Source organism: Notolepis coatsorum (genome assembly GCF_963971535.1).
Source record: "Notolepis coatsorum genome assembly, chromosome: 8".
Taxonomy (NCBI): Eukaryota; Metazoa; Chordata; class Actinopteri; order Aulopiformes; family Paralepididae; genus Notolepis; species Notolepis coatsorum.
In genome coordinates, this window is record NC_140172.1 from 56,558,159 (window position 1) to 56,571,708 (window position 13,550).

The 13,550-nt window shown below is 43.9% G+C and overlaps 1 protein-coding gene across 1 annotated transcript in view; it reads right to left on the reverse strand.

Moving 5' to 3' along the window:
• Positions 1-373: 373 nt before the first annotated feature.
• The window catches only part of LOC311233454 (organic solute transporter subunit alpha-like), a gene marked incomplete at both ends in the record, with an annotated part of 32,136 nt that continues 18,959 nt past the window's right edge, over positions 374-13,550 (reverse strand). The window contains 5 exons of the mRNA XM_084320421.1: positions 374-546; positions 2,244-2,349; positions 11,108-11,254; positions 11,467-11,578; positions 13,340-13,498. Coding sequence (XP_084176547.1) covers positions 374-546; positions 2,244-2,349; positions 11,108-11,254; positions 11,467-11,578; positions 13,340-13,498 — 697 coding nt within the window. The remainder of the gene's footprint in view (positions 547-2,243; positions 2,350-11,107; positions 11,255-11,466; positions 11,579-13,339; positions 13,499-13,550) is intronic.

A 13,550-nucleotide genomic window follows, 5' to 3' on the forward strand; every position in this document is an offset into this window, starting at 1 on the left:
AGCAACCAAGCCAACACCAGATTGGAAAACATTCCATCGCTATCCATTTATTTTTAATTGTGTGACAGTGCCTTTTTTTTATTTCGGTCAGCTATAGCAAACAACAGAAAAATACCTAAAAACCTGCTGTGTGGTGGGATGCACTAACAACAGGGTAACAAACCCAGAATTAAGGTTTTCATGAGCTTCATTGTCGCTAAACTCTTTGCTAATGTGCATATCCATAGATCCTTGCATTATCTATGAGGGTAAAGGTGTAGAGATGTTCCAAGCCATTTTAGTAGTTTATTGAACAATCTGGTGGGGGGAAAAATGGTTCGGCAGTTTGTTGACCACTGTCATCCCATCACCCCAAAATAATCTCTCTCTCTCTTTAGACAACCTGCTCTCCCAAAGCGGCCTGCTGCAGGCAAATTTTGACGTTGCAGTCGTTGTCATTGTCATCTGTTGCGTCGAGTGGCAGTGGGTCGTACATGCGCCGGTACAGAAACCGTGTGACCAGGGTAATGATGAACATCTCGCATATCATCAGCTGCTGACTCAGCACTGTAACAAAAGCAAAATCAAATTTAGTTGCACACACATTCAATTTAGTTCTATTCTGTTACAGTCCCTTTATAGGGCTGGGCAATATATAAATATTTATATCAATATTTATCATTCTATTTGTGTTATTGTATTCATGTTTTTTTCTTGAATGATGCTACACAATCTCAATTTGTCACTGTAGCACACTTTAACCATGTAGTCCAGTATGGTGACCGTCTGTTGGGTTATTTAACTATTTTAAGCAGACATTGTGATATGTATAATTATCAAAAAGAAATCCTTCTGAATAATAGTGGTGTACTTTCCCCCCCCCAAATAGCCCACAGCCCCAAGTATGTTATCTACAGCAGTGGATCCTTGAGAGGGTTTGAGAGGTTTCACATAAAAAAGGAACAATTGAATTCCAGGATTTGTTTATATGTCATTACATTTAACAAGCTGTTATGTCAATACCCCCTAGGGTGAACACCTCCCCCCAATCAGAACACCTGCAACCAAAAACAGAAGGAAAAAAAATAGTCCAGGAGACCCCAAAAATGTAACCCCATGTCTCCTCCCACCCCTCTGGACCCCCCCCCCCCCCCTCCAATGTCCAACACAGCGTTAGTATAGTTATTCCACCTAGAAACACAAAACTGCTTAGCAAGCTCAGCCTTCTTGTGATTAAGATATTCACTGAAAAATAAAAAATAAATTATTATCCACTGGTGCAGTTGCAAGGTCTGCACTACTCATTCAGCAATAAGTCAGTCTACGAATGAAGGCTAGCATTTAGTCTGCACTACCCATTCAGCAATGAATCAGTCTACGAAGGCTAGCATTTAGTCTGCACTACCCATTCAGCAATGAGTCAGTCTAACAAATGAAGGCTAACATCTAGTCTGCACTACCCATTCAGCAATGAGTCAGTCTATGAATCAAGGCTAGCATCTAGTCTGCACTACCCATTAAGCAATGAGTCAGTCTATGAATGAAGGCTAGCATCTAGTCTGCACTACCCATTCAGCAATGAGTCAGTCTATGAATGAAGACTAGCATCTAGTCTGCACTACCCATTCAGCAATGAGTCGGTCTACAAATGAAGGCTAACATCTTGTCTGCACTACCCATTCAGCAATGAGTCAGTCTATGAATGAAGGCTAGCATCTAGTCTGCACTACCCATTCAGCAATGAGTCAGTCTACAAATGAAGGCTAGCATCTAGTCTGCACTACCCATTCAACAATGAGTCAGTCTGTGAATGAAGGCTAGCATCTAGTCTGCACTACCCAATTAGCAATGAGTCAGTCTATGAATGAAGGCTAACATCTTGTCTGCACTACCCATTCAGCAATGAGTCAGTCTATGAATGAAGGCTAGCATCTAGTTAACAGCATGTAACCTGTAGCTATTTAGGACAATTTCCCAGTAACGCAAGGTGGACAGAGCTATACAGCTCATCCTACATCCCAGAAGCTGTAAGGCTGAAAGACGGCACAATGCATTTCAATCCATATGGGCTATATAGGGCCAATACATTTCTCCTGGTGTAGGGGATGCCCATCTAGTTGTGTTCTTATGAACTATCAGAAATGTTGTTTCGGCAACTAGAACCCCCCATATTTACCATCTTTAGTTGATGCCGTTGCTATATGTTACTCTGTATAGTATAGTGTATACAATCTGAGTATGTAGTATTTTAAGATGTGACTTACTTGAAGCCCGGCCTTGGGACGAGAAAGGAGGGGCACAGGCGATGGTCCCATCCAAGGCCAAGATGTTAATGATAGCAGTCTGCAGCTGACTCAGGATCAGCACCAGCTGTTATCAAATAAAATAAAATCAAATTTATTTATAAGGCCCGACAACACACGTTAATGTCCCCATGGGCCGTACAGGTCTTCTTTAAACAAGTCAAGAAGAAAACATAACAATAAGTCAAGAACAGAACAAGAACACCATAAGGTCCAACAAATTTAAAATAAATGCAAATAAATGAAAGAATGCAAGCACTCCCAGACATACCCCACGCGAAGGTAAGGAAAAACTCACTAAAACCTAACAATAGGGAAAAATGCTCCACAGGCAGTGTGGAGGAGAGAAACCTTAGAAGGGCCATTCAAGGGGGGATCTCCCTTTTTAGATGTCGTGATAGTAGTGTTGCAGACTAACAGTTGGTAAGCATGCACTCAAGTGTGTAGTGAAACACAGATGAGTGCATGCAATAGCAACTGAACATTATTAAAGATAGAGCTGATAGCGAATCTATTTGAGGCACAGGGGCGGCGCAAAGAGGGTCGCGTCCTCCCTGTCTTAATCACGGGACATTCAACACTCCGGTCATTGCTCAGGGACAGCCGGAAACTGATTGATTGATTGATTGATTGAAAACTTTATTAACAGATTGCAGAATGGGTACAATACAGTACAGCTCAATACACACAATTGTTAAGGGGATGCAGACCAGAGAAAGACTTTCGTCTTGTTTACATCAGGGTCCCCCATTTTCAATTCATCAGGACATATGACATACATGACATACAGATAGTCAGTACTGCTACATCTATACATTTATGACATACCAGATTTGCAAATACAGTACTGTTTGTGATACAAAAGGAGTCAAGAAAAGGGAGTATATACATTTGACGTATATTGGGTTGGGTACATTGGGATATTGACAACCATACTGGGTAATTTACATTGGAGGTGGTTGGGGGGGGGGGAGAAACACTGTATAAACAAGCAAAACTGTACATTGGGGGGGGGGGGGGGGGGGACACTGTACAAACAAGCAACATTGTACATTGGACTATTGACAAAACCATACTAGGTAAATTACTGTACATTGGAGGGGGTTGGGTTAGGACATTTACAGGGGCCAGTTTTGAATTGCAGTCTCCCGTAGGTGTCCCTTGAGAGTGGTTTTGAAAGTGGGTAGTGATCCACATTCCTTTACAGCTTAGGGTAGGGTGTTCCACATTGATGTGGCATAATTGCGAAACGTGTTTAGTCCCTTATTTGAGCCGAATCTGGGTTTAACATGATTTGTGGAGCTCCCTCTGGTGTTGTGATCGTTGTATTCACTGACCTTTGGGAAGTATTTTGACATGTACATGGGTACCTTGGTCGTGTAGTGTATCTTGTAGACCAGGCCCATTGCAAGTTGCTGTACTCTGTCGTCTACTCTAAGCCATCCTAGGTTGTCAAAGTGGGCAGGGGTGAGGTGGGTTCTAGGAGTAAGGTCAAGCAGTAGTCTGACCAGTTTGTTTTGAGATGTTTGTAATTTTGTTTTTAGCGCCTTTGAGGTGCTTTGGTACCATGAGGTGCAAGCATAGTCGTAGTACCCTTGAATGAGTGCTCCTGCCAGAGTCTTCAGGGTATTCTTGTTTACCAGAGAGGAGATCCGGTACAAGAATCGAGACAGGGAGATAGGTCGGTTATATGGAGATACAGACAAGATGTTAATGATAGCAGTCTGCAGCTGACTCAGGATCAGCACCAGCTGTTCTGTTTCATGCTAGCTTCCGCTCAGCATCATAATGCATATATCTCGCTTCAGTGGATATGCACTGAATAAATTTCAAAATGTACCTTTACATATCAACATCCGTCTGACCACACCCCCATCTGCTGCCTACATAAGCAGGGGTGGGGCCACACACTCATCTCCTTCTCAAATTTCATCCACAATATAGTGCCTGTATACCAATCACTTGGCGAGGAAGAAAGTATTAGCTGGAGAAAGGAAAACAGAAGAACAAGGAGATACGTTGACATTATATCTTTATTTTCTCTCTCACTATTTTCGAGAAAATACGGCGATATTGTCTTCGTCACTGGAGTGTCTGGAAGATGATGATCATTCTAAACCTTCACCGGGTTTTTCGTATTAGGGGCTCGCGTCGCTGATATACTCCCCACCGGCAGTCCTCCTTGCTGCGGCTGGATAGGTAATTGAACCTCCGGTTATACAGCTGGACTGTGAAAGGCACCGTCTGTTGTGAGAGACTGGTTGTTTTTTCTAGCCTGGGTGAGTAATGTTTTGCTTGCGAGCGCCAGTTGTCTGTTAGTGCTATGGGGGCTAGCTGACAATTTTTACGAAAACCGGCCCCAGATTGGGGTCCTCTGTTCGGCCTCTTAGGCGACGGCGGAGGATCTTGGTCTGAAGCCCATGATGGTCAACTAGTGGGCCGCGACAGAGACCTGGTAGAACCCGGGATTCTCTGGACAAGCGGATGCTTGCGTGTTTACTAAGAAATGACGTAAACACCATGATCAGAACCGCAAAAAGAAATTTCATCAACGACAAAACTGAGGAAAACAAAAACAAACCCTGCGAACTTTGGAAATTACTCAATAATCAACTAGGCTGCAGTAAAAAACTTAAAACCAGATTCTCAAACATAAACATAAAGACGGACAACACGCTCATCACAGACAAGCTGGATGTAGCCAATTACTTAAACATCTTCTTCACAAACATAGCCACAACACTGGTAAACAAACTACCCTCCCACTCAGGGCATTATGGGGTAGAACACATAGTAGCATACTACAAAAACCTAGGGGTCCACAAAGACGACTTCAAACTTGAAATGGTAACAACCGATGAGGTACTCAAAAAATTTAGCGCCCTCCAACCTAACAAGGCCACTGGCCATGACAACATCCCCTCCAAATTCCTCAGAGACGCAGCAGCCGCCATCACCCCAGTCATCACACACATAATAAACCTCTCTATAAAACAGGGGCACGTCCCCAAGGACTTCAAAATTGCGAGAGTGACCCCTCTACACAAAAAGGGCAGCAAATTAGACCCAGGCAACTACCGCCCTGTTTCTATTCTTACCTCCATCTCGAAAGTCATGGAGAAAATAGTCTATGAACAGGTCGAAAAGTACTTGGCGGAAAAAAATCGAATCTACGAATTCCAATCTGGCTTCAGAACGTCCCACTCCACTGACACATGCCTCCTCTATTTGAACAACCACATCAAACAAGAGGTGGACGCGGGCAAATACTGCGGCATGGTCATGCTGGACCTACAAAAGGCCTTCGACACTGTCAATCACTCCATTCTAATGGACAAGCTAAAAGCAATTGGTTTTGATAGCTTATCAGTGAGCTGGATGCAATCCTACCTGGAGGGGAGAGAACAGATGGTAGAGGTAAACGGTACTCTATCCCCCCCCCTCACAGTGAGCTGTGGTGTTCCACAAGGAAGCATACTAGGACCGCTACTCTTCCTAATTTATGCAAATGACATGTCGTCAGCCTGTGACTGCAACTTGTTCCTGTTTGCGGACGACTCAGCCCTGCTGGTCTCTGACAAGAACAAATTGCAGGTTGAAAAAACCCTCAGCACGGAACTAGTCAAAATCTGCATATGGCTCGCTGATAACAAACTATCATTACACATGGGCAAAACAGAGTCCATTCTCTTCGGTTCAAATAACAAACTCAGCAAGACCGACGGATTCTCAGTTACAGTGGGTGACAATATTGTCACAAGGAAAGACGAAATTACCTACCTGGGTTCCATCCTAGAGGCAAATCTTTCCTGTGACAAAATGGCATCCAATGTAATAAAAAAAAGTCAACCAACGAACTAGATTCTTGTACCGGATCTCCTCTCTGGTAAACAAGAATACCCTGAAGACTCTGGCAGGAGCACTCATTCAAGGGTACTATGACTATGCGTGCACCTCATGGTACCAAAGCACCTCAAAGGCGCTTAAAACAAAATTACAAACATCACAAAACAAACTGGTCAGACTACTACTTGACCTGAACCCCAGAACCCACCTCACCCCTGCCCACTTTGCCAACCTAGGATGGCTTAGAGTAGACGACAGAGTACAGCAACTTGCAATGGGCCTGGTCTACAAGATACACTATACGACCGGGGTGCCCATGTACATGTCAAAATACTTCCCAAAGGTCAGTGAATACCACAACCACTACACCAGAGGAAGCTCAACAAATCATGTTAAACCCAGATTCGGCTCAAACAAGGGACTAAACACGTTTCGCAATTATGCCACAACAATGTGGAACGCCCTACCCAAAGCTGTAAAGGAATGTGAATCCCTGCCCACATTCAAAACCGCTCTTAAAGAGCACCTACGGGAGGCTGCAATTCGAAACTGGCCACCGTAAATGCCCAAAACCCCCACCACCTCCTAATAGACAGTCTCCTCACCACCGCATGTATATATTCCCTCCCCGCCGTATGTATATTTCCCTCCCACCCACCCACCCCCTCCTAATGTACAGTCCCCTCCCCATCATATGTATATACTCTGTCAGGATCTAGGGGTAACAGTACTGTATATTTGAATACCGTTATGTCACAAATGTATCAGTACTAAATACCTATATGTCCCTATGCCATAAATGTCATGTATGTTGTGTATGTCATAAATGTCTATATGAATTGAAAATGGGGGACCCTGATGGAAACAAGACAAACGTCTTTCTCAGGTCTGCATCCCCTTAACAATTGTATGTATTGAGCCGTACTGTATTGTACCCATTCTGCAATCTGTTAAATAAAGTTTTCATTCATTCATTCATTCATTCATTCATTCATTCATTCATTCATTCTCTGTCCCGTGCAGGCCCCATCTTTTACTTGAGTGGAAGTACACCCTAAACGAGGAAATGTGGGCATGGATGTTCGTTATCGGAAGATCCATGTTCAAGTCGGCTGCAGCCCAGATGGGAATTGTGCCGGCTCCGCCGTATGTCTGGTAAAATCACTGTTGAAAACTGTGTTTGACATTTCTTTTTCTCTTCTCTCTTAAGGATGAGGAGGGTTTCCGACGGCGGCCTGTCTGAAGTGTGGCTTGTTATGTCGTTGTGTACAGTTCAGGTGATAGCTGCTTAGCTTGCGTGCTAGTTGTGGCCTACCTGTTAGCCAGTCAGCTGTTAGCTGCGCCGCTAGCCCGTTGTGTCACTAGGCTAGGAAACGTTAGCTTGTTGCTATCAGTCGAGAGCGGCTGTTAGCTTAATGCTACACTGTTGAACGTTGCTATGACTATAACATGCCTTAAACACTCTGACTACGACAGATAGTCAAACCTACACCGGGAGCCCTGCCAGCGAGGACTGCGTCAACATGGAGAAACATAGCGGCTGGGTGGCGCAGCGACGTTACCCTCGTCGCCAACGCAGGAGATGCCGTGTTCGACTTCGGTGTCCCGTTAACCAGATTGCAGTCCTCTCGGCCTGCGCTCAGGGTAGGAGTCCCAACCGGACTTTAAACACTTCTTCTTTCCTTCCCTTCTAAATGTTTTGTAATAACGATGTTTTCCAAAACGTGTGTTGCTGCAATACATTGAGGATACGACGCGTGTTGTGTGTGAATTGTCTTGTCACTGGTATAGCTTCTCTCTCCATAGAAATCGGCGTTGTTGTTTACATGTGTAAAAAAGATCTGGTTAGTTGTGATGAGAACATGTGTGTTCATCTAACGTTTGTAACGTGGGTGAACTCACAACTAAGGGGGTTAATTAACCTGTGAAGCTATGCTTAGTGACATGTGATTGAGGAATGAATTCTTTTCTCAGCCTGTGATGACAATGAACAGTGTGTTCACATATTAACAGGGTTACCTGTTCAACTTGGTCGTATCAAGGGTAAGGTAGGAGGGGTGATCCCCCCGGTTTCCCTGGGGCTTCCCCCCCTCCTCTCAGACATGTTGTTTACAATATATTGTGTCACTGTGTTTGTGGGGATACGATGTAACCCTCAGCTTAAGCTGCTGGGGTTGTGCGTCTGCTTGAGAAACGATTCTTTTCCTGGGGAAAAGGTTGTTTGGTCACTATCATGTGTGTTTAGCAAGGCCTGTGGCCAATACGTAATCAAGGACTCATGTCTCTCTCGTTATGAAAAACGGCGTTCCTCTGTAGTGAGAGTGTACTTTTGCCATTTTTTGTTGTGATGAAGGGTTGTGTGTGTCGTTGAGATCTACAACTGGATTAGGTTTGGCCCACAGAAGCACATATGTAAGTCTGGTACCGGGGCTCTTAAAGAGGCCCTCTCTGTTCTGTGTTTTTTCCTTAGTAAAAATCAGATAGCAGGTTAGCACATGAGCTATGTGAAGCTGTTAAATGCTTCATGTAGCATGCTATGACTGGTGTCATGGCTCTACTTTGTCATTACATTGTATCAGGGGTGAGGGGTCATAAAGGGGTGAACTGGTAAACCTTTCCTCCCCTTTTCTGATTGGTCAGGGGTTAAAACCACCCGTCTTTCAGGGTTCCTGTAACATTGCTGTTCGGCACGTTACAGGGTAAGAGGGGGGGGGGGGGGGGGGGAAGTTTCCTGGTCCCACGCCCTGGAAGATTGGGTGTGTACACCGCGGAAATTCCCCCGCCATAGAGTACGTCACTGAGCGCGTCTCTAGTGGTAAGACTTCCGTGGGTTGTTCAGGTCCATGTTATGGATCTGTTTCAGGGAGTTGTAAGAGCTCCTCCTCACGAAGCTCCTCCTCAGAGAGAAGTGCCTTCTGTGAGTTCAGAGCCTCCTCCTCAGATTGTCAAGGTGAGTAGAACTTCAAAAAAGGAGTTCTGCTTTATTGTGTGTGTATTCGATTCAATTCGATTATGGAGTGTGTATTGGTTCAGTGCCTCCTCCTCGGAGAGCCCTAACCCAAGTGTTACATAGCTCAATGTTGCAATATATTCTTTTCAATCTATACAGCTCGCGTGGGAAGTCTCTCTGGGGATTTCCGTCTCCTCCCTGTGGCGAGGGTGGCGGGATGTAAAAATGTAAACAATTTTTACCCTCAGCTGCGTTACGTGGGATTCATGTCAGTCTGTGTTTCTTTCTTTTTTAAATAAAAAGAGGAAGGAACATGAAGCACGACGGCTCCGTGTCGTTCTCCCAGGCGACTTGGAGGAACAATGTCTGGTGTCTTGCTAGACTATCCATTGATGTGTTTGGGTCTTGACGCATACATAGTGCTGGCTCGGGGTGTTTCTGTTAAGAATCACGCAGGGGGCTAAGTGCGCCTTGGTTGCTCGTTATTAAAACAGCGTTTTTATAGGGCAACTGGGATGGAGTTTTGTCTCTTCCGAGCGCCAGTTTACTAGGTATCGGTCCTCCCTGGTTATGATGGTTGTGGGGGGCCTCAGTGGGGTACATTTGTCGAGCTTCTAGCTCCCACTCAGCTCCTGCTATGCATTATGATGCTGAGCGGAAGCTAGCATGAAACAGAACGTAAGGTTATGTATATAACCAAGTTCTGTGAATGCTAGTGACGCTCAGCATCTAGACGCCACTGCGGCCCTTGATCTTTCATTGTGGTGAAATTTGTTGGGAAGGAGATGAGTGTGTGGCCCCACCCCTGCTTATGTAGGCAGCAGATGGGGGTGTGGTCAGACGGATGTTGGTATGTAAAGGTACATTTTGAAATGTATTCAGTGCATATCCACTGAAGCGAGATATATGCATTATGATGCTGAGCGTCACTAGCATTCACAGAACTTGGTTATATACATAACCTTACGTTATATGTCGTCTTGGACCACAACTGACGTTCTTCTTCTCTGGTGGTTAGTCTGGTAGTCGTCAACCCTCATTGGTCAGGCTGTGGTGACAGCTAGCCCCTTTCGTGACTGTGATGCACCGAGTGAATCCACAGTCACTTCCTAGTCCGTAGCAAACCAACCTAGATTTACCATGAAGGACTGGTTCTGCCTGTCAAAGGTACTCACAGTTGCACGAGGGTTTCGGACAGAAATATGTGATGGTTTGAAAGCTTGGCGTTGCTAATAAACATTTAAAATATTTTTTATAAATGTGTAAACATCACAGAGGCAGCGTTGCATGCTGGGCGCACCAGGCATGTCACAAATGCAGAGAAGAAGCCATTCTGATGCAACGCTGCCTCTGTGATGTTTACACGTTTATAATTTTTTTTTTAAATGTTTATTAGCAACGCCAAGCTTTTATTGGGTCCCAATGAAGCTATGGGTCCCAAATCTGGGGGGTATTTCAAAAAGCAGTTAGCAAGATGACTGTGAAAAAGGTAGTTGTAGGGCGGCTGAGTGGCGCAGTGGGCAAGGCACTCGCCACTAACGCAGGAGATGCTGGTATCGAGCCCAGCTCTCTGCGTTGCTACCGGCTTGGCCGGCCGTCATACTAACACAATTGGCAGTGTTAGAGGGTGGGAAAGCCGGTGGGCGGGGATTGGACGTTGTGGACAGCGACTCCTACAGGTCGGTTGGGTACGGCGGAAACAGGAAGTATCGGGGGCAGCGTGAGCCTCCCACGCGTTACTCCTCGCCACTGAGAGTTCGAGCCGTTGCGGTGAAAAGATGCGACAGGCTGCCTCCTCGTGTACCGGAGGGGACACGTGATGCAAGGCTTCTATCCTCACTACAACCGACCTGTGGGAGGCATAGTCTAGCAACGTGCAAGACAGGGGAGGGAAGAATTGGAAATATGAAATTGGGATGGGAGAAAAATTGAAAATGGGGAGAAAAAGTGGATCAAAAAAGAAAAGAAAAGGGTAGTTGTATTTTAATGAGTGATTGTGGTTAGGGTTAGGGTGCATGTGTTGACTCACTTGGTACATGGCGTACTTAGGGATCATCTTGAGGCTCCGTAGTTTGTCTTTGTGGTTCATGAACATGATGGCAACAGGCCAGAGCGCAGTGATGGTCAGAACACCAACGATTGGGCCAATCCAAATAGACGGGCTCGTAATATCCAGCTTAAGAAAGTGGTGATGAGTTGTGAATCCATTATCCAGTTTTATAAATACTGTACATAAACAGACAGACAGACAGACAGACAGACAGACAGAGGCAGACAGGCAGACAGGCAGACAGACAGACAGACAGACAGACAGACAGACAGACAGACAGACAGACAGACAGACAGACAGACAGACAGACAGACAGACAGTACTTTTGATTGACTTACGTCGGATGGGTCAAAGTTTCCATTGGCCCACAGTATGATGGAGAGGACAGAGAGGACGGTCTTTAAGATGGCGTACTGCAGAGCACCCAGCTTCATTAGGAATAACAACCGTCTGACCATGGAATGAATATACACAGAATGATGAATGATAACACAGGCCAGAGGGACTCTCGAGTCAATGCTGTCTTTGAGTACCTCAGACTAAAAACCATATAAGTCCATTTTAAGTTTTCAGAGGAACAACGTTTTCAAACTTTATTATCTAAAGTTGGTAAGTGTGATGGTAAGAGTGTTGTGTTCACTCATAGTTAAAGACAGTTGAGGTTGAGTAGTTTCTAGTGATGTATCACATTCACACTCCAAGTGATTTGGATTGACTTTACAACTGGTAATGAAGTAATTATGGTTATTCAGTGCAAGGGTTAAATAAAGGGTTAAATTAGACACTACATGTCCACACCAGACAGGGCTGGAAAGGGTACTTTCAATGTAAACAAGTCGCCATTTCATACAAACTGACATTATGCTGCCACCTGGTGGGCCAGTTATGAACCTGTTCGATAACTATTTACCCTACAGAGGAATTTTATTTGATATTTGTATCCGTTTTTGGATACAGTAATAGACTTAAAGGGGAATACTGTGGATTTTCAATACTGAAATCATGTATTTGACTTACTATACCTTCGGGAAATACTATGATGATAAGCAAAACGTTAAACTCGGTTCCAGAATCAAGATCCATAGGCCTGCTGGGGGTCAGGGATGTTATTCTGACACGCCTCCCCTCCCAATGCAAGATTGATGAGAGTTTAGACTCCAAGGTGTGAGCTGCACAATTTGTTTTGACTGCTTCCAACTGAATTAACCACAGAAAAGTTGTGTCTGATATCTATATTGTATACACACAGTCTTTGACAGTGTTCTACTATTTAAAAATGTTAGTCACTGATCTCCAAAGAGCATTTTCAAATAGGTAGGGAAGCAGGTGTTTGTGTTTGTGTCTTCCAGATCAGAACATGCCTTTTAACGTTACAGTATTCCACTATACAGTAGCTATATCCGCGGCGATCAGTTTAGTTCTTATTTATTTCGTTTGCAGTGTGTGTGTAATGCTCACAATGCCTCATTGAGTCAGGACTATAACTGCAAAACGTAATTATTAATGATAATGAAATATTGTCGTATTAATTATCATTATAATTATTTAATTCCACGGATGTCTGTAGTATCGGCAATCCCCAATGACTTACGACTGCCTTTTCGAGTACGTAAATCCTACACAGAATTTACAATATACGAAGCCGTTCGAGAATGCCGAATAAGTACGTAAATCGAGTTACGAAGGAATTCCTTGGTAAATTTTACGTATGTTCGAGAATGAGGACCATTGTTCCCATTTCTTATCAGTTATGATACAATATAACAATGTTCATTGTTTTTTAATCAAATCAATTAATGAACAAATTACATTACATAGCACTTACCAACCATCCATAAACAGTTAGGAATTTAACAAAAAGGTACGTGAAACTTAACTATAAAATAACAATGAACTAACATTAAATGATGGTACATTAACCAATATTTATTTACACTGGTAGGGCTTGCAATTTAGTTTTTTGTATTTATTATTCAGTGAAGAAGATCTAAGCTTACGTTTTGGTTCACAATGCTTCAAACAGACGACATGAAAGAATACATACAGTAAAACATTATAGTAAATTGCAAATTGTAAATTGTAAACACATTTTCGCTCCCCTAAACTGCATAGTGCACCTTAAAGATAACTAAGTGAATAATATAAAGAGATGAATAGTTAGCTACCATGTAATTTAAGATAACTGAATGATGTAAAGAGATACATAGCTACCTTGTGATCGGCACGCGGGGTAAACAGAGACAGCAGCAGCAGCAGGGTCCCGTATTGATCTTGACAGTTTGACCCGACGAGCGTTTCAGAAAGGCCTTGCTGCCTCCCAGCTCCTCAATCATCAGGATCAGCACCTTATACATCACCACTGCAAAGTAACTACACACAGAGACAACAATCAAAGTATTATTACAGAAAACAGGGTTAGGGT